We start from the raw sequence: 18,947 nt of genomic DNA, 5'->3' as shown, positions 1-18,947 counted from the left end.
GGCCGTTTGCGTGTTTCTCCAATTGCACAAGATCCCAGCGCGCGCTGCTCGGGCCCTTGGCCGCTGCCAGAGCTCTGCGAGGCTCTTCCAGTGAATCGTGACCTGTCTGTAGACTGCTTGGGGCTCAGCCTGGGTCAGCCCCTCGGGGTGTCCCGCGTCACTTACAGGGAGGAGACCCAGCCAGGCAAGCCTGAGAAACACGCCCCCTTCCCCTCCATGAGAGACTCTTTCCTCTGCCGTTTCTTGTTCCGCGCAAGTTCCTGAAGAACCTGTGGAGAAGAGAACAGTCTGCAGGTCTCCCTCAGGCCAGGCCTCGGTTCAAGATCTCAGATCTCTAGACCTCCTGACACAGGGAGCCCCTGTTCTCCCCGCTCCGGATCTGGGATAGGCCCCGGGTGGAGTTGCTATGGCCGGCGTTTCCCTGGCTCCTAACTCCCTGTTGTTGTCCCTGCGTTTCTCAGACCCCAGCCTTGGACCCTGGTAGACTGGAAGGGCCGTTCAGGCCCCTCTCCTCACGGTGCACTTGAATCCCCGCAAGCCTTTGTTCAGGCTTTGCTTCCATGCCACTTGTAACAGGGTGCTCATTACCACTCAGATAGCCTTTTCCTTCTTTGGACGGCTTTGCTTCATGGTGTGCCCAAATGCGACGCGCAGAAAGGCAGCTAAAGAAAATGTTCTCTAATTGAGACGCGAGAAAACTGAACCGGGTCCCTTGGGAGGTGGTGGGTCCTCCCCCTTAAGCCCTCTCCCCCATTACCGGAGGTGCAGAAAGTCAAAGCGGACCTCCCACTGGCAAGGATAGAAGATCATCACATGCAGAAAAGGCAGAGGGGACCTCCATAGGGACAGGATGTATTCACAAGGCTTAGGGCTGCCTTTTACCCTTGCAAGAGGAGGAAGGGGTAAAGCCCACCCCTTGGCCCTCCTCCCTTCTGCTCTGTGGCCTGCCCCTCCACCTCCCATCCGCAGGGCACTGGGAACAGCACTGGGCCCAGTGCCTGCTTCCCCACCCCCAGGCCCAGCTCTGCCCATGCAGCTGCCCCATGCAGCTGTCCCGGCCCCAGCTGCCCAGCCCTGGCTCCTTTCGCCCCACGGAGCCCAAGAGCTGGGCTGTTGTCATTCCTGGATTGTATGGCTTCAGGGAGGGGGCGAGGGCAGCCAGCTTCCAGCTTCCCTCTTCCGGCCTGAGGTCCATCAGTGTGGGGAGATACAGCCAGTGTGCTCAAGCATGGTTTGTGTTTCAGATGCACGAGTGTATTGCCCAGGAAAACAGTGAGAAATTGGGAACAACCATGGGTCTAATCATAGAGTATTGATTACATGCTTTGTGATATATCTGTATCCGGGACTTTAACCCTAGGATCCTTGGGGGTTCCTGAGCGAGCTTTGTGGGGCCTATAAACCTCCGGAAATTATTTGCAAAATGCTGCCTATACATGAATTTTCTGGAGGAATCTCGCCCTGCAAAGTGTCAAATGATCAGCAGTATGGAATCCTACACAACATGTAAAGTTGTGTCATAGAACATTTTATCAGCATGCAGAGATAGTATATTGTAGAATGAAAAAGGCGGGTTACAAACCACTCTATACAGTATGAGCCCGGTTTTGTTTAAAACCATCTGTTAAACACACATGCTGGAAGTATAGCTCCTAAAATGATGACAGTTTTTATCTCTGGGGTAAGATAAAAGTTTTTGTTCCCTTTGTGTTATTCTGTATTCGTTGGATATTCTACCATGCATATTTGTTCTCTCTTTGAGGAAAAGGTGGAGGGCGCACTCGGTCCATTTTCTAAGAAGCCAGAACTCTCCTTCTCTCCCAGCAGCCCCCTGGCCCCAGACTGGGCTGCAGATCTGTGCCATAAGCTACGGTCTCACCTCTGAGTCTCCAGCAACCACCTGCCAACTTCCTTGCCTCCTCCCTTTGACCAGCATCCATCTGGGCTTTTCCAAAGCCCAAGAGGGTCCTACGTGACTTCCCTCCAGGCCCTGCCCAGTTGAGTGGCCAACCCAGACTAAACGTCAAACATCAAGCAACCGAGATGGCCTGTAGGCCCGCACTTCCTGGCTGTGTGGCTTTGGGCCAGTCATCGAACCTCTCTGGGCCTCCGGGTACCATAAAACAAGACCTCGTGTTAGTTCCTCCCTCTGGGATTGCCGTGAGGATGAGCTGGGATGATTTGGGGGCCGCTGGGTCACTGATAGCGGTCAGCATTGTTCCCTTTCCGCCTGGCCCAGCCTGGCCCTGACCTACCTGCCTTCTCTCTCCTCCCCAGGGAGCTCCAGGACCAGCAGGATGGGGTCAGCCTGTATCAAAGTCACCAAATACTTTCTCTTCCTCTTCAACTTGCTCTTCTTTGTAAGTACGACCAGCACCAGCCGATTGCCTCCAACAGAGACTCTCCTCCTGGGGGCAGCCCAGCCTGAGGACCCTCCAGACGCTCCAGGCCAGCGATGGCAGTGGGACACGGTCAGCGAGGGTCGAGGACAGACCACTGCAAACGGGACTGGGTGGGGCAGCCGGGAGATTGCCTACGCTCCAGCTGGTTCTGTGGTGCCTCTCCCAGCTGTCCCCTCTCGTGTCCCCAGCACCGAGGTCCTGGGCAGTCAGGGTTGGAAGTAGGCACGGGTGTGGAAGAGCCCCTGGGTGTCCCCTCCCTCATCAGCAGGGAGTTCTCTGAAATCTTTCTCGTCCTGTCCTGGCCCTCCCCCTACCTGTGTCCCCTCTGAAGAACTCCTGTTACGGTTCGAGATTTCAGTTGCCCCCTCCTCCCTCACGCCCGTTGTGGGGGACACAACCCAAGCTCCCAGAGGGTGTGCGGGAGAGACCAGGCTTGGGGCCAGAGTGGGGACCCAGTACCCCTTCACCAGACCTACCCTGGCAGGCCTCACCAGGTCCCCAAGCCATGGGGCCGCCCAGATGTAAGCCCAGGGCACATCTGGAGCTGGTTTTCCTGGGGCCTCAATTTTCCTCTCTGGCCTGGCACTGACTGATTCTTCCTGCTTGGAGTTGCAAGGATGATGTTGGGGTGTGCATGTGTGTGTGTGTGTGTGTGTGTGTGTGTGTGTGTCTGTGTCTGTGTCTGTGTGTCTGTGTGATGGGGTGGGGGAGTGGCCTGAGAGGCCCTCCCGGGCCCAGGGTGGTGCTAGGGGCTATGTCTCCTCTGTTGCTGGTTTACCCTATACTGTTAAAAATCAGGCTGAAAAAGAAGATGTTTATTATGATCCAACTTAATTTTTAAAAATTACGCACACACACGAAGATTTCTGAGAGGGGAAGAAAATGCCTCTCCGTGTTAGTGTTGGGATTCCTGAGAACTTGGGTTTTATTCTGGGTGCTTCTCTGCGTTTTCCAAATCTTCCTACAATAGACATGAATGACTTGTGGGGAAAAGACGTTTTATGTCAAGTTTGGAAAGTGAAGAGTCATTCTAAATCCCCCCTCATAACCTTAACCCAACAGATACTTACGAGTGTGTTGGCACACGCAAACACACACACACACACCCTTATGTGCATGCACGCGCACGCACAGCTGTGGTGCTGCCTGTTGAGCCGTTTGTCCACCCAGCCCCCTCCTCTGAGACCTTGCTGTGGCTCTTGTCCTCCCCAGATGGCAGCCGGCTCTAGAAGCTACCGCAGCCAGGGCCTGGGCACCTGGGCTTCCCCAGCTTGGCGGTCGGGTCCCTCCTGGCTGGGCCGGGCCTCTGGGAAACAGTTGCCGATGCAGCCGGAGCCAAGCCTTCCCTGGCAGGTGCTTGGTTCCTGGGCCTCCGCCTGGCTTCAAGTCCGGCTAGGACTGGGGGACAGGGGGGCGGGAGTGCTGTGGTTCTACCCTTGGGGACTCTAGGGACTGAAGAGAGGGGTCTGGGCTACAGCCTGGGGAGCGCCGGGGTTTGGAGTCCAGGGACACAGACAGCCCGTCTCACCCCGTGCAGTGGGAGGGAGGGGGTAGAGACTGGAGAAAGGAAGCAGGCTTGATGGTTTTGGCCGAGGGGTTCCTTCCCATCCTGCTCCTAGCCTGCCCCGTGGAGCCAGAGGCTGGAAAAGCTTGTCTCCGGCCAGAGTTTTGGGGGCTGGCAGGAGTCAGGTGTTAACCCCCTGCATGCTGGGGTCCAGGATGGCCGATCAGGATGAGAGGGGGTGGGCAGGGAGAAGGGGAGCTTTCATCAGAGGAGGGGGAGGGGAAAGGAGAAACTTAGAGGGACAGTGCACGTTTGTTCGCTCCCTCACTCCTCAGACCCTGTCATGGGTCCCGGGTAGTCACTCACCAACAGAAGGGCCATGGTTTCTGTCCTACGTTCCTGGTGGAGCTGGGGGGGCTCCAGTCAAGTATTTATTCAAATGGATGATAAGACGGCATTTGTCCCGTGTGCTGGGCATGAAGGATACGGCCCCCAGGAGAGGTGGTAATAGGGCACTTGACCTTGTCAGGATGGCCAGCTACAGCTCCCTGGAGTTATGTGTGGGGGGGGGGGGGGGGGTGGGGAGAGAGGAGTCCGGGCTTCTGCATGAGTCCCGTATGGGGGCGGGGGGCAGAGTGGGGCTTTCCGGGGTGCGGGCCTTGCAAGCCTTCCAGGAAGGATTCTGGTTTTATTTGGTGCATGGTGGGAAGTAGTTACGTGATCAGACTTGTGGTTTGGAAGAGTCGCTCTGGCTGCTGTGTGTGTTCGCATATGCATACGTGTACACGTGTTCATCCTTGCCTACGCTCCCTGCTGACCCCGGGCTTCCCAGAAAATTGCCCAGTCAGCTTTTCTTAGGTTCACAGAAACCCAGAAGCCGCTTGCTGATGCCGTACTCTTCTGGGGGAAGCCGTTGCTATAAGGGTCCTGGCTCCCGGCTGAGCCCTGAGGGGAGATCCTGGTGGACCTGGGGGGCTGGGCGTTGTCGGTTAAGGTGGGGGTGCCCCATGGTCTCAGCCTTGGTTCACAGAGAAAGAGAGTGCCAGGGTGCCTCCCCCATTCTGGTTGGCTGCCTGGCTGGGGCTGTTCCTGGCTGACTCACAGCCTGGCGGCTGGTCCGGCCACACAGATGTCAGTCTTTGGACATCAGACCCACATAGGGCTGAATGGATGAGTGCCGGGGACTTCCTTTTTGGGTGTCTTGAGGCGAGCCGAGGAAGTTAGCTGGGAAGTCCTGGATTTTGACCTACTTGGGATTATGTTTGCCCACAGGGAGTTTTCTGCCCTGCCCTGTGAGTGTAGGGAGTGAGCAAGTCAGGGGCTATGCCATAGGGGTCAGAGGTGCACAGGAGCAGACTGTGGGCCTGACGCCTGGCCATCGGCCAGCTGTGCTGTGAGGGGCAGAGTTGGGGTGGGCAGGGCCTCAGGAGTCTTTGGGAATCGAACTCCCAAGTTCTGTAAAGTCCTGCTTCCTCCCAGCAAGCGATATAGTCCGAGGCACCCCCACCTGACTCGAACCCTCCGGCTCAGCAGGGTCCCGGTAGCCTCACTGTCCCCAGAGGCTGGCTTTCCAGGTGAAGACCCAGGACAGACCCCGGGTATCCCTGCTGAGGCCACCATCTGGCCTAGAGTAATAGACCTGGCTTTCAGCCCCTGATGGGAGGAATGGGCGACCTCTGGCAAATCGGGGCATCAGTTTCCCCATCTGCAAAATGACAGTAACAGGGCCCATCTGGCAAGGAGGGAGGAGGGGACTCATGACCTGCTGGGAGACAGTGGGGGACACATGTAGGGTTGCCATCAGCTGCTACTGTCTCTAAGGGGGTCAAGACTAGGGCAAGGTGTGTGAGGCACTCACTTGGGGACGAGAAATAGCCCCACGCTGTGCCCTCTCAGGGCTCCGCTCTTTTCAGAAGGAAAAACATCACTGGTACCGATCCTGCCTTTATTTAAAAGTTTGATATTTTGTTCATCATAGATTTTTATTTTTTTTTTAATTTTTTTTTTAACGTTTATTTTATTTTTGAGACAGAGAGAGACAGAGCATGAACGGGGGGAGGGTCAGAGAGAGAGGGAGACAGAATCTGAAACAGGCTCCAGGCTCGGAGCTGTCAGCCCAGAGCCCGTCGCGGGGCTCAAACTCACGGAGCACGAGATCATGACCTGAGCTGAAGTCAGACGCTCAACCGACTGAGCCACCCAGGCGCCCCATTCATTCATCATAGATTTTTAAAATGACTTTTGGTTTTTAAAAGTAATTGCTGCAAATTCTTATCTTGGGCTGTGTGTGTGTGTGTGTGTGTGTGTGTGTGTGTGTGTCCTCTTAATTTTTATGCCCAAGGCAAGCACCCTGTTTTCCTTACTGTGGTCCTGGCTCCTGCTTTAATGACAGCACAGCAAGGCTGTTCAAGCCCCGTGGGCTGGGGTGCTCACCCCACGCTGAGGCTCAATCAGCAGCTGCTGGCCTCGCAGCTTAGGACCTGATGGCTGAGCGGGGAGCCCAGGGCCTGTGATGGAGGCGGGAGGTGGCATGCTAGGACCCTCAGGTGGGCTCAGGCCAGACCCCAGGTGAAGGCCAGTATTGTGGGGTGATGCAGGGTCCTCTGCTCCCAAAGGGAACCTGTGCTCTTGCCCTGGCTACAGGCACTTCCCCAGCCTTTGCTGGCTTGGGGGGATATGAGCCTCCTCTGGGGTCCCACCTGGGGAGTAGGCTCAGGTTGGGGGCCACCCTGGTGTGAGGCAAGGAATCCCTGGGCCTATGCCACCCATTCACCCCAGGTTTACCTTTCTATTCCTGCCTTTACAGTGGGTTCCGGATCTCGTTCATTTCCTGAGCACTCAGCACCTGGTGAGATAGGCACCCTGGGGATACAGAGCTGCACACAGCCCAGCCCTGCCCTCGGGGAGCTCACCATGTAGCCTGAGAAGGACACACACAGCTGGTTAAAGCCAGTAGGAGGGGCGCCTGGGTGGCTCAGTCCGCTGGTTTGAACTTCCATCTAGAGATTTCCGCTCAGGTCATGATCTCACGGGTTTGTGGGGTTCAGCTGGGAGTCTGCTGACAGTGTGGAGCCTGTCTGAGATTCTCTCTCTCCCTCTCTCTTTGCCCCTCCCCCACTCTCGTGTGTAGGCACGCTTTCTGTCTCTCAAAATAAGTAAGTTAACGTTGAAAAAAGAAAAGAAAATAAAGCCAGCGGGAATGGCTGTTGAGAGGGGTGCAGGAGTGGTTGCCACAGAGTAGGGGCCCCTTGGCCGGCCTGGGGGAGTCAGGAGGGCTCCTGTGGAAGCCGAGCTCTGAGGGGCAAGTGGCAAGTGGGCCTTGATGTTCAAGTCCGTGCAGGGTTTTCCCCAGAGGTGGTTTGGGATGTTTGTGGCCCCTGAGATGGGCTGGAGGAAGGAGGGGGATGGCCTTGGGGAAGAGCCAGGAGGTAAAGCAGGAGGGCATCCCTGGGGGGAGGCTGATTGACTTGGTTTAACCACCCATGGGCCTGCGATGGGGGAGACTGGAGGCAGGCCCTGCTGTCTGGATGGCTGGGGTGCACCGGGACTTGGGGCACAGGGCCTGAGGCCACCCGGAAATCCCTGGGCTGGGGTGGGGATGGAGGTGGTGCCCCCCCTTCCCCCCCGCCGTGTCCTCCTGGCCTGGCTGCAGGGGCAGCCCGCGGGGCCCTCAGAGGCCCCCGTTGACCGCACCCTCTCTTTCCAGATCCTGGGCGCGGTGATCCTGGGTTTCGGGGTGTGGATCCTGGCCGACAGGAGCAGTTTCATCTCTGTGCTGCGTAAGGACCCCTCTGATCCCCCTGCCCGGCTGGTTCTGGAGTGGCGGTCCGGGGCAGCAGGCAGGGCCACCGCCTGAGGACTTGAGCCTCAAAGCCGGTCCCTCTTCCAGCTGCCCTCAGGGCCTGGCCCAAGTCCTGTGCTGAGCACTCTGCCCTGGGCCCCCTCTGCAGGGGTTTTCAGAAGGAATTTTCTCTCCCTAAACAAAGCTGCTGTTGTCTGGAGAACAGTGGGGGGTTGAGGGAGGCTTGCTCTCCCATTCCGGGCCCTTCCCTCAGCCCTGACCTTGAGAAAGCCTCTTATATTCTCCTTCCCTCCATTTGCCGGCTCAGCAAAATGTGGGCAAGAGTCCCTCCCCAGTCAGTTTAGGTAGATGGAGGAAAGGCCGGGAAGGACGGATTGTCAGGAGTTGGTGACGTGCCTACTATGTACCTGGTGCCAGTCAGACTCATGGGGCCTGTGGGCTGAGGAGGAAACCACCGGGCACAGCAACCATTGTTTGTGTTCCTTATGCGCCAGGCATGGGGCCAAACGTTTTACACATGACAATTGCCTTAGTCCCTCAAGAGCCCCGTGAGGTAGGGACTCTTCTGTTCCTGCCTTACAAATGAAGAAAGGAGGCTCAGAGGAGTGATGTCCCTGGCTCAAGTTCACTTAGCTTCGAGTGACAGGTGTGAGATTCGAACCCCGAGAGCTTTGGTCCTGTATGCTGCCCATGGTAGGGGAACCACAGCAGGGAGGCCCCTTCTCTCACTCTTGAAGCAGGAGGAAAGAAGCCCAAGGCACTCTTGCACCGCTGACAAGAGCCCTTCCAGGTCTACTCTCACACACACACACACACACACACACACACACACACACACACACACACAGCCTCCTCCAGGAAGCCTGCCAGGCTTGCTGCACTGATCTCATGGCTGCCCTGAGGTGGAAGGGAGGCACGGCCAAGGGCCCCCGAGTAGCACAGGGATGCCACTCCCATCAGTGAGTGCATCCTTGGCTCGCTTCCCTCCCAGCTGCTGCTGAGGCCGCAGGTTTGGACTCAGGCCCGTGACAGCTGCTTGATTTGAATAAAGCGGAACCAGGCTAGGATGGGTGATGGAGAGGCCACACCTGTCACTGTGGCCCCAGGGGGCTAGGCCGCCCCTCAGACCTGAAAGGAAGCAAGGACATCCACCCTCCAGCCACATCCGATGTGGCCTGGGGCTGGTAGTCTGGCCTCTTCCTGAGGGGCTGCAGACTGTACCCCCATTCTGGGGCTAGGGTCTGCATTTCCCGCCCCAGCAGGGTGCCCACGCTCCCCGTGCCCACCCTCCATGGGCCCTGATGAGGCCCAGGCTCCCCACTTCCTGGCCGTGGCCTACACCCAGCAGGCACTACGCCATGGGGCAGAGTCTAAGGTCCGGCTTGCCCACTGCATCCCTGCCCTCTGCACCTTGCCCCAGGCCCCAGGCTCCAGGAACCTCCTGCCGCTTCTCCCGCCTCCTCCCATATCAGTTCTCAGACTCTGGAGCTGCCAGAATTTAGAGGTCCCCTAGGGGCACCTGGAATGTTTTCACAAATACAAGGGCCCCAGGGATCTGACTCCATTGATGTGTGGGTGGGGGCCTGGAGTACTATGGTTTTGAAAAAGCTCCCCAGGTGCTTCCCCAGCCAGGGCTTGTAAACACTAACCTACCAGAGGAAAAAGACTTACTAAGAATCACACACAAAGTGAGGCTCAGAGCTGGGACCTGTGTCCCTGGCCTGCATGACATAGCTCTTCCCTTACCTAACCGTGGGTCCACGGGGCGAGGCGTAACTTGTCCAAGGACACACAGCTAGGAGGCAGAGCTGGGATATGAACCAGGTGGCGTGGGTCCTGAGCTCCCGGAGCCCCAAGCCCCTGTCCTGCAGGGTCCCACACATTCATGCCTTAACGAGAGGAAGCGAGTGCAGTGGTGAGGGGCACAGACTCTGGAGCTGGGCTGCCATGGTTTGAATCCTGTCTCTGCTGCTTACTTACTAGCTGGGTAATCCTGGGCAAGTTACCTCACCTCTCTGTGCCTCTTTATCTGGAACATGGGGATAATAGAATATACTGCAAGGTTATGGTGAGAAATGCAGTGAGTTCATACATGAAAAGCATTTAGAACAGCTCCTGGTGAAAAGTAAACCCTACACAAGTGATTACATTTATAACAACATCTTTAAGAAGTAGGATTTCGTTCCATTTCACAGAGCAAGAAATAGAGGCCAGAGAACGGCTTGCCCAGGCTGAGCCCGTTAGCAGCAGAGCTGGGATTTGAGCCCCAGTCCCTTTCGGTCTGGGTCCCTTCCTACCTCACTGGTAGCTGCCAGGCCTGGTGAGACCAAGGTGTTTCTGCTGTGCACAGTGGAGGGCCACCCCAGAATGTCCACTTGTCCCCTTCCTAAGCCAAGATGCTGAGACCAGGGCCAGCCTGAGACCGTGGGTGAGGTCAGGGACTGATGTCCACTAACTGTTCTGAGAAACCGAGACCCCACATCTGGGCTGGCCTCCTGGGGGAGAACCCGTGTTGGGGTCTCAGCCCAGGGCACCTGGGTCGCCTGTTAGCCTCGCTGGGCTTCAAGGCTCGTAGGGACAAATCGGGATGTAAATCTACCCTCATTGGGCTGTTGTGGAAATTAAGCAGACGATTTGGATAAAGGGCCTTGTTCTGCCTGGCACACAGTGGATTCTAGGCAGTGCCAGTGTCTTTTTTCTGGGAGGTGTCCCTGGGAGGAACCCAAACCCGGGAAGCTTAGAGAAAGTGACACTTGACGGCCTCCCCCCTGCCTGTGCCGATTGCCGAGAGCCTGGAATGAAAACTGGTTCAGTGCCCGGAGCCCCCTACACTCACCACAGCAGGGGGCACTGCCCGCCTGCCTGGGGGCTTCTGTGAGGAACTGGGTGGAGGCAGCCCAGCCTTGGCACCCCGAGAATGGAGTGGGCTTTCCAGGGCTTTTCCGGAGCTCCAGAACACTCTGTCTGTGACCAGGAAGTGGAACTGAATCAGGCCCTCCTATCCACCCACATTTCGGCTTTGTAGTTTTTTCTTAAGGGCACTAACACCCCCTCGGTGGCCAGGGTGGGGATCTCAGCTTCTCCGAGGCCCCCCAGAGAGCCGGCCAGTGTTCTCCCTGCTGACGGTCACTTGTGTCAGCCCTGGCCAAGGCTGAGTCATTAGGAGAGCAGGTTAAACTTCCAGATTCCAGGTGGTCCCCAGGGAAGTCTGTTAGTTGTGATAGACCCAGGAACCCACACTAATACACTCCAGGCTGCCCACCAGGTTTCTGGAAACATCCTGTCCCGGCTGTCTCCCTGAGAGTGCAGGGGCTGTCGTGGGAGGAGTCCGCAGCCCCTGCCAATGGGAGGCACGTGACGGCCTCCGGGTAGAGCGCATCCCAGGCCGGCAGGCTGGAGGTGGGCAGGAGCTGTGCCCTGTTGTCATGAGTGATGTGATGGGCTTCTTGGGAAAGAAGAGGGTCTCCTTTCCCTGAAGAGGGTCTCATGCCATCAGGCCCTTCTCGCTCTGCCTCACGCATATTACTGCCAGACTCACACCCTCGCCTTCTGTCTCTCCTTCTTCAAATACATCAGGCCCACTGCTTCCTCCTTGCTGTTCCCACGGCCTGGAATGCCTTCCCCTCAGGTCTTCACCAGGTCACTTCTCCATCCTGGTCTCAGCTCACATGTCAGCTGCTCAGACCGGCCTCCCCGACCCAGCCAACCCACTCCCTGCCCGGTGGTTCTCTACCTGAGCCGGCCTCCGTGGCTTCTTGGCCTGCCCCCAAACCAGAGATCTGTACTGTTTACCTATGGCCCCCCACGCCCCAGCCCACTGGAGGTCAGCTCCTCGGTGTCGGGACCTCATCAGTCTGTACCCCCGGCAGCCCAGCACAACGTCTGGCACGCGGCGGGCACCTGGGAGATTTGTTGGCTGAGTGAATGAACGAGCATCACGCCTACGTCAGCACGCGTGCCCCATGCGTCAGGGGGAAGAGCGTGGAATTGGGGGCGTGCAGCTTTCCACACCCCAGCTCGGCGCTTGCCCCTGGGCCTCTCTGAGCCTCTGTGAGGTGGCTGTGCCCCAGCCTACCAGGCAGGATGACGTCAGAGCTAGAGACGGTGTGCGTGAGGCTCTGGAGGGCAGTGAGTGGGCCGGAGAGGCTGGAGGAAAGCAGGCCTTCAGTGTCTGTGGCCCCAGCAGAACCCGCCCATCTGCGGTTCATTAACTCAGCAGATATGCATTCAGGTAGCTCTTTGCTGCACTAGACAGTATTCGGGGAGCTGGGGGTTCAGCGGGGACCAAAGCCCCTGCCCTCATCCGGCTCACCCCTTCGCGGAGCCAGTAGGCCAGGAGCAGGATACATCAGTAAAACATAGTCTTTGCAATCCTAAGTGCCCAGGAGAGCATCAAAGCAGGGCTGGGGATTAGGACCGATGAGGGGGCGTGGACATCCAAGGGAGGCAGCTCCCAAAGCCAGGAGGGAGCGGGTCCTTGGGTGGGGGCTGACCCCAGCACTCTGACTCCAGGGTGGGGCGGTTAGGAGCGGGCCCAGACCTGCGGGCTTTGCTCCGGATGGACGACGGACAGTGGTGCGCTTCAAGAGGGTGAGCCGCCCCCGGGTTGCACTCAACGCCCCTCTTTCCATCCCCAGAGACCTCCTCCAGCTCGCTCAAGGTGGGGGCCTCCGTCTTCATCGGCGTGGGGGCTGTCACCATGTTCATGGGCTTCCTGGGCTGCATCGGTGCCATCAAGGAGGTCCGCTGCCTGCTGGGGTTGGTGAGTGCGGCTGGCCCGCCGAGGGGGGCGGGGTGGGGGGGCGCCTGGTAGCGGTGCCCGGCTGACTCCGTGCTGCTCTGTGTCCCCCAGTACTTTGCCTTCCTCCTCCTGATCCTCATCGCTCAGGTGACCGCTGGAGCCCTCTTCTACTTCAACATGGGCCAGGTAAGCAGCCTCCCGGGTCCCCGCTGGGCGGGGATGGGCCCCGGGGGTGGGCGAGAGACAGGGGCCCTCTGAGTTGTCCCAGACTAACCCAGGAGGTGCCTGGCAGCCTCTCAGGCCTCCGGTCCCTGCGATCTCCCGTCTCGGGCAGAGTTGCTGCAGGGCCTGAACGCGGTAGCTGTGCCCCAGCACTTTGTAGCTGCGGGGCGGTGGGCGAGCCGCTTGCCCCTGTGCCCGTCTCGCCTTCCGCAAACTGGGGAACTAAGGACGATAATACATTCAACTCCCAAGGTTCTGGTGAGCATTCAGTGAGATGACTCTGGTAAAACCCAGCACAGCGCTTGGCATGGTTGTCCTTGTTCTTAGGCACCTCAGCAGGTACTAGGTCATGCCATGAGGCCCAGGCAGGGGACTGTCAGCAAAAACATTTGTGTCACAGGGAAGGCACTCAGCTTTAAGGAATAGAAAAGCAGGCTTACTGTGGCTTAAACCCGAAAGACGTCTGCCATCGACGTAACCAGAAGCCGGGTTTGGAGTCTCAAAGACCGTGCGTGCCATTCACTATGTGACAGCACTCACCTCACGGTCACAAGACAGCTGCCACAGCACCAGGCACAACATCTGTGTTGCTGCAGCCAGAAGAAAGGGAAAGGGACAAAGGCAAAGTAAGTCCTCCCACAGCCTTCCCCAGATGGGGTCGCAAAGGCACCCCTGGCTTTAAGGGGTCTCCAAAGACAGGCACAAAGGAGAAGGGAGCCGGGAATAGCTGTGGGGTGGGCCAGTCGATTGTGACCGTGAAAGTTACCGTTTATGGAGCGCCTATTATGTGCACGTGGTATGTTCTAGAAGCTTCTCCCACACGGTCTTGTTCTGTGGCAGCTGTGCACTGTGTTATGTTGGCAGACGGGGAGGCAGGTGTTGAGAGGGGTGGGTGTGGCCAGAACAACAATAATAGTAACTAGAATCACCAGCATCCCTGCGGTTGGTTCAGCACATACCATATACTGAGTACAAGGCCGGCCACTTGACTTTCATTCTTTGACTGATCCTCACCATGCCCTCCCTCTCAGGGTAGCGTGTGAATCCCCGTCCTACGGGTGCAGGGCGAGGGCACCCAGCCAGCCGGTGGCCGGGCCAGGCGAGGGCACAGACTCCCAGACTCTCGGCCAGAGCTCGCCCCAGACCCACTGCACGTGGCCTGTGACCCAGCTGACCCTGGGGGCCCTGCCTTCCTCCAGCATTACAGTTCTTGTCCACCAATGGGGGAGGCAGAGCTGGTGGCTAGCGGGCCCCCGCCTGTTACCACTTGAAGGTCAAGTTGCCTCAAATCACTCTTACAAGGAAGGTGAGAGAGCATTCAACCATCATCAGCCACTGACACCGAACCAAGCCTAGAACAGGTCCGGTACTGGCTGCTGCACAGTCACTGTGCTTTCCCGACTACAAGGCCTAGGAGGTCGTGGGCATGGTACCCTTGTTTTGAGACATGGGGGCACAGAAATTAAGCAGCGGGACCAAAGGTCACGCGGCTAGTAAGTGGCAGAGCCAGGATTTGAACCCAGGCAGCTCGCTTTCTGGGTTCATATTGGTGAAATTTGCTTTGCCGTGGTCCCTACCTCACACCCAGCCTGTTTCTCCGGAGAATTAGAGCTGGATTCCAACACAGGCACAGGGTCACTAAAATCAAAAAGAGAGATGGGAAGAGGAAAACCAGTGTCCCTGAAGCCAGGGGACGGGATGCTCATGGTAGCTGAGGGCTAACTTGAATGCTGAGCTTCCTGGCAGCCAAGGCCAAAGGGGAAATAGTGGTTTCGGTAAATGGAAGGAAGTTCGCTTGGCGATCAGACAGGAAGGCAGTGTTTAAGGGAGGGAAACTCTTTCCAGTGAAAGCTCGTGAGATCCGGTCTTCATTTCAGCCCTCTTGGCACCCAGGGCTTCTCTGAGACCCAGTCCGTGGTCCCTTATAATCAGGGTGAATAAAAACAGGGCCCCAGTGAGTTCCTATGATTCAGAAGCTGGTCGACTCTATAAGGGTTTTGAGCGGTCCCTTTCTCATCCTCTGTGTGTTTCCCCATCTACGTTAATAAAGATGGCGCCCATGTACCGTCATCTATCGGATGACAAGCACGTGCCAGGAGCTGAGTAGTAACTTGGTACTTGGTTCAGTTGTACAAGCATTTTCCAATTGAAGAAACTGAGGCTGAGAAAAGCAAAATGGCTTTTAGACACAGCCACACATGACCCGGATGCGTCAGAGTGGAGAATTCCATCCCGATCCCTCTGACCCAAGGCCCATGCCTCCCGCTACAGTAGGCTGCCTCCCTGTGGGCTGGCATAATCTCTGCTTGGCCAGTGACCAGGAGCTCTGCCTCAGAGGCGTCCCACAGCCCCAGAGCAAGGCCTGTTTGGAGAATCGGGACTCCCGACTCCAGTCCAGACTGTCACACCCCACTGTTCCCTCCTCTGCCTCCTGCTTACCGCACCCCACCCCCCTCGGGCTCCACATCTCGTGCCTCCGGGTCCCAGCCTGCCTCAGCTTGGCCCCCCTCTTCTCCTGGAAGGCAGAGGGACGTTTCCTGGCTCTGCTGGGGAAGTTTTGGCACCACTCTATCACCCCGAGTTGGAACGAATGATTTATTTTTTCTTTCCCAGCACATTGTAAATCCCGGTGGAAGACTAAACATGCCCTTGATGATGTTTATTCCTGCAGATGAGGTCCAGCTGGGGAGGTGAGCCTTGCTGAGCCTGAAGGGAAGAGGCCTTTTAAAAGCAAGGGCCCATCCTTCCCCTCACTCTCCAGGCCTCCCGGGCAGGTGGGAAGGACGAGCCACCGGGCCCCCCCTGAAGAGGTCTCCGGGGGGATGCCGTTTGTCCTTCCTGCCCCAGGTTCTCAGCAGCCACTGTCCCCAGGGGAGCGACAGGGGAGGCTGGGAGCCTTGGGCAAGACACGTGGCCTCTCAGGCCCTGGGTTACCGCATCTGTAAATCGAGGGGAAGCCTGCTGGGCCCCCACTCCCAGGGCTGAAGCGAGCACCGAGCACACGCTGCAACACGTGTATAAAATAGGGTGGGGGCCAAGGCCTCAAGTCCACAACCTAACTGCCTGGGTGGCGATGCCTGCTCTGAGGCCCCCCGGCAAGTGACTCCGCCCGCCTCTCTGTGCCTCGCGCGCCTCCAGGTGGACCGTGCGTGTCCACCCCCCACCCCCTTATCTGCAATCCTGAAACCCAAGAACCATTTTGAAAGGCAAAAAATGCCACTTGCAGCCCATTTGGTGGCAAAATCAAACCTAAGCAGAAGCAAGGCTATTTGTGGCCTCTGTTTACCCCCATTTAGGAGTCCCTCGGGAATTATGAATTTTAGAGACCGCGGGGTGTGGCACAAACCCCAGTCCCTTTCTAAAAGTGGAACCTCCCTCGGTGCCAGAGCACGCTGGCCCCAAGGGCCACCTCGGAGCGCTCTGCTGAGGATGAAGACTGTCGCCGCGTGGGAAGGGCATAGCGTCGTGCCCGCCCAGGGCGGACATCTGCTGGCTCCGTTGCAAGGGTCTACCGCGATTGTCACCGTCATTGTCTTCACTGATGCTTAGTAAGGGCTCAGTGAATGGCGGCCGTACCTGTTGCCATTGGTGGAACCTGAGTATTAGCAAGAGCTGTGGGCACCGGGATTTGGGAGTGAAGATTCCCTCTGGCTGTTTCCTCATCTGACTATTTATCCAGCCTATTTAGTGGACACAGCCCAGGTCTGGGCTCCAGAGGCCCTGTGTTCTGGGGTGGGCTCGGACGATTTACCCGGCCTCTCTGAGTCTCAGCTGTGGTCTGGGGCCATTCCCAGCTCTGACACTCTGGGATCCTGACTTGTTCTCTGCAGGCAGTGGAGAGTGGGAGAGGGTCAGGAGGAAGGACGTGAACATACTGTTTGCCAGGATGTCGGGCACTGGCCTTGGCGTGCTTAAGCAGGCCATACTGCCAACCCGCCCACAACCCGCACGGGGGAGGCCACCGGGGCTTCGGTGGGTTCCACCGGGGGCTTGAACAGAAGGCCTAGGGGCTGAGGGCTTGCGTGGGCTGGGTGGGAGCTGCGGGGTAGAGGTGGTGACAGTGGCCGGGCCACACTGCTGGATGCTCCCCCGGGAGGCTGGTCAGGAGAACTGTGATGCCCTTCCCCCACCTCCTCTTTCCCACCTAGGAAGCTCAGAAGGGCCAGTGCGCCCACACCCTAACGTACAGGTGGTAAGACGGGTTCCTTGAGGACAATGCAGTTCTGTGAGATGCCTGCTCACTGTGCTGGAAACTTCCTGGTCCACCGGCCTGGATTTCTACCGGCCCTGGGTGTGGGCAGCTGGAGCCAGGACAGAGAGAGGTGGCCTTTCCCTTCCCTCTCGGGAAAGGGAAGAAGGCGTCCAAGCCGCCCTTCTGGAAGGGAATCATGGAGAGAGTGGGATGGAGACGGGCATACCTGTCAGGTGCTGGGGCCTGTGTGGTTCCATGGCAGCGGAGGGCAGTGCCTGACTCAGAATCTGCCCAAAGGAACTATGGGAGCCTGGGGAGTTCTGGGCTAGCTGCTTGTGTAGACTGTGGCTGTCTTTCAGGAAAGATGGAGACGGTGGGGACTAGGAATAAACAGGCTTCCCCCTCTGAGTTCACCATTGCAAAGGGCCCGCGTTTCCTATCGGGATCCCAGGATGATGCCTCGGATCTGCTGTATCTGCATGCTTTTTTGTTTTTTCATTTTCTTTAGTTTTTATTTTTGAGAGAGAGAGAGAGGTAGACACAGAATCCAAAGCAGGCTCCAGGCTCTGAGCTCTCTGCACAGAGCCCGACGTGGGCCTCGAGCTCAAGGAACATGAGATCGTGATCTGAGCCGAAGTCGGACGCTCAACCGACTGAGCCACCCAGGTGCCCCAAAGTTCTTACTCATTTTGAAGCAAGGGGCCCCGCATTTTCGTTTTGCACTGGGCTCTGATTACACGGCCGGTCCTGGGCAGGACCCTTCATCGCACAGATAGTGCCACAACCCAAACTGGCCGGAGCTGGCCGGAGGCTCGGCTGGATCCCAGGACTCTGTCCCTCTCCATCCCTCGCTCCTGGTCTCCTCCATCGGCTCCCTTCTCAGGCAGGCCGTCCCCAGGGGAGCCTGAGGTGGCCGCCAGCAACATGGGCCCTCATCCCGCCAGACTCGTGGAAAGAGAAGGTCCCCCCGGGTAACGAGCCCGTTCTTGAACCACTCACTCTACTCAGGGTGTGGAAAGCGCCAAGTGGCCGCTTGGGACTTGCCCGCGTCAGCGGGGGGAGGGACAGAGCTTCCCAGCCCCGTGGACGTTTTGAGGGGTGGTTACCCCTGAGGAAAGCAAGTACCGTTTCGAGAAGGGAGAATCCAGTGCAGAGCGGACAAGTTGCGGAGGCAGGGGTGCGGTGAGATAGTGGGCATCTTCCCGCTCCCCCTCCCTGTTCCTTCGGGTCCCAGGAGAAGTACCTGGTTGCCAAGGTGACCTCCCTGAGCTCCCAACATGGCTTCCTGGGCCTCAGGATCCCCAGGCATCCGCTCCGGGCTGAACCAGCCCCACGCCCTGGCCCCTATGGCCCGGCTATGTCCTTCAGCTACCTTCCGGGCTGCAGGACGGTGTGGTGTTTCCATGGAAACCACCCAGCCTCGGTGGAAACCACCCAGCTTCCATCACTTTCTCATTTCAGAGGGACTGAAATAGGGAAGTCCGGGCTGCTGTGGCAACCACGCTGGGGAATAAATAGAGTCTAGGTCGCTGGGGCAGGCAGGTGGGACAGCTGTGGGAGAGGCAGCCCGCCATGCAAATGCCTCTGGGGACCCCCCTGCTTGCCGCGCCTCGCCTCGGGGATCCTCCGCCCACTGGGGAGAAGAGGTGGAGAACAGACAGTCAGGGCCCAAAGGCCCGAGACCCGCAGGCAGCCGGCCCCAGCTGTGTGACAGGGGCCGGCCACTCAGCTTCTCTGGGCCCTCCTTGACACGGCCCTGACCTACTGCAGGGTCTGGCCATGCGTTTTAAGTGCTGGCAGGGCTTAATGGGTGAACACTTAGGCTGGGAATCAGACAAGTCTGGGTCTAAATCCCAGCTCTTCACGTGTTGACTGCGTGAGCCCGGCCAAGTTATTTAATCTTTCTGGGCCTCGCCTTCCGCATCTCCGAAAACGAGGGACCGGTCTGCCCTGAGGATTAAAATGAATCAATGCCCTCAAAGTGCTTAGCACGGTGCTGGTGCAGATCTCGCACTTGATAAAAGCTAGCCACTGTTGTTGTTGTGATTAGTACCAACAGGAAAGCTTTGCAAATCGTGAAGCTC

At 57.9% G+C, this 18,947-nt stretch overlaps 1 protein-coding gene across 3 annotated transcripts in view; it reads left to right on the top strand.

Annotated features, from left to right (window-relative positions):
- Positions 1 to 18,947, top strand: part of CD82 (CD82 molecule) — a 48,122-nt gene that overhangs the window by 23,637 nt on the left and 5,538 nt on the right. For all 3 annotated transcript variants that reach the window (XM_040495380.1, XM_040495382.1, XM_040495381.1), the window contains 4 exons: positions 2,278 to 2,360; positions 7,613 to 7,685; positions 12,346 to 12,470; positions 12,561 to 12,635. In XM_040495380.1, the coding sequence (XP_040351314.1) occupies positions 2,298 to 2,360; positions 7,613 to 7,685; positions 12,346 to 12,470; positions 12,561 to 12,635 (336 nt within the window). In that variant the 5' untranslated portion in view covers positions 2,278 to 2,297. The remainder of the gene's footprint in view (positions 1 to 2,277; positions 2,361 to 7,612; positions 7,686 to 12,345; positions 12,471 to 12,560; positions 12,636 to 18,947) is intronic.

This window comes from Herpailurus yagouaroundi, unplaced genomic scaffold (assembly GCF_014898765.1).
Source record: "Herpailurus yagouaroundi ecotype Mexico unplaced genomic scaffold, PumYag 187, whole genome shotgun sequence".
Classification (NCBI taxonomy): Eukaryota; Metazoa; Chordata; class Mammalia; order Carnivora; family Felidae; genus Herpailurus; species Herpailurus yagouaroundi.
The sequence above is the reverse complement of the archived record's forward strand: the minus strand, read 5'-3'. Positions and strand labels throughout refer to the sequence as shown.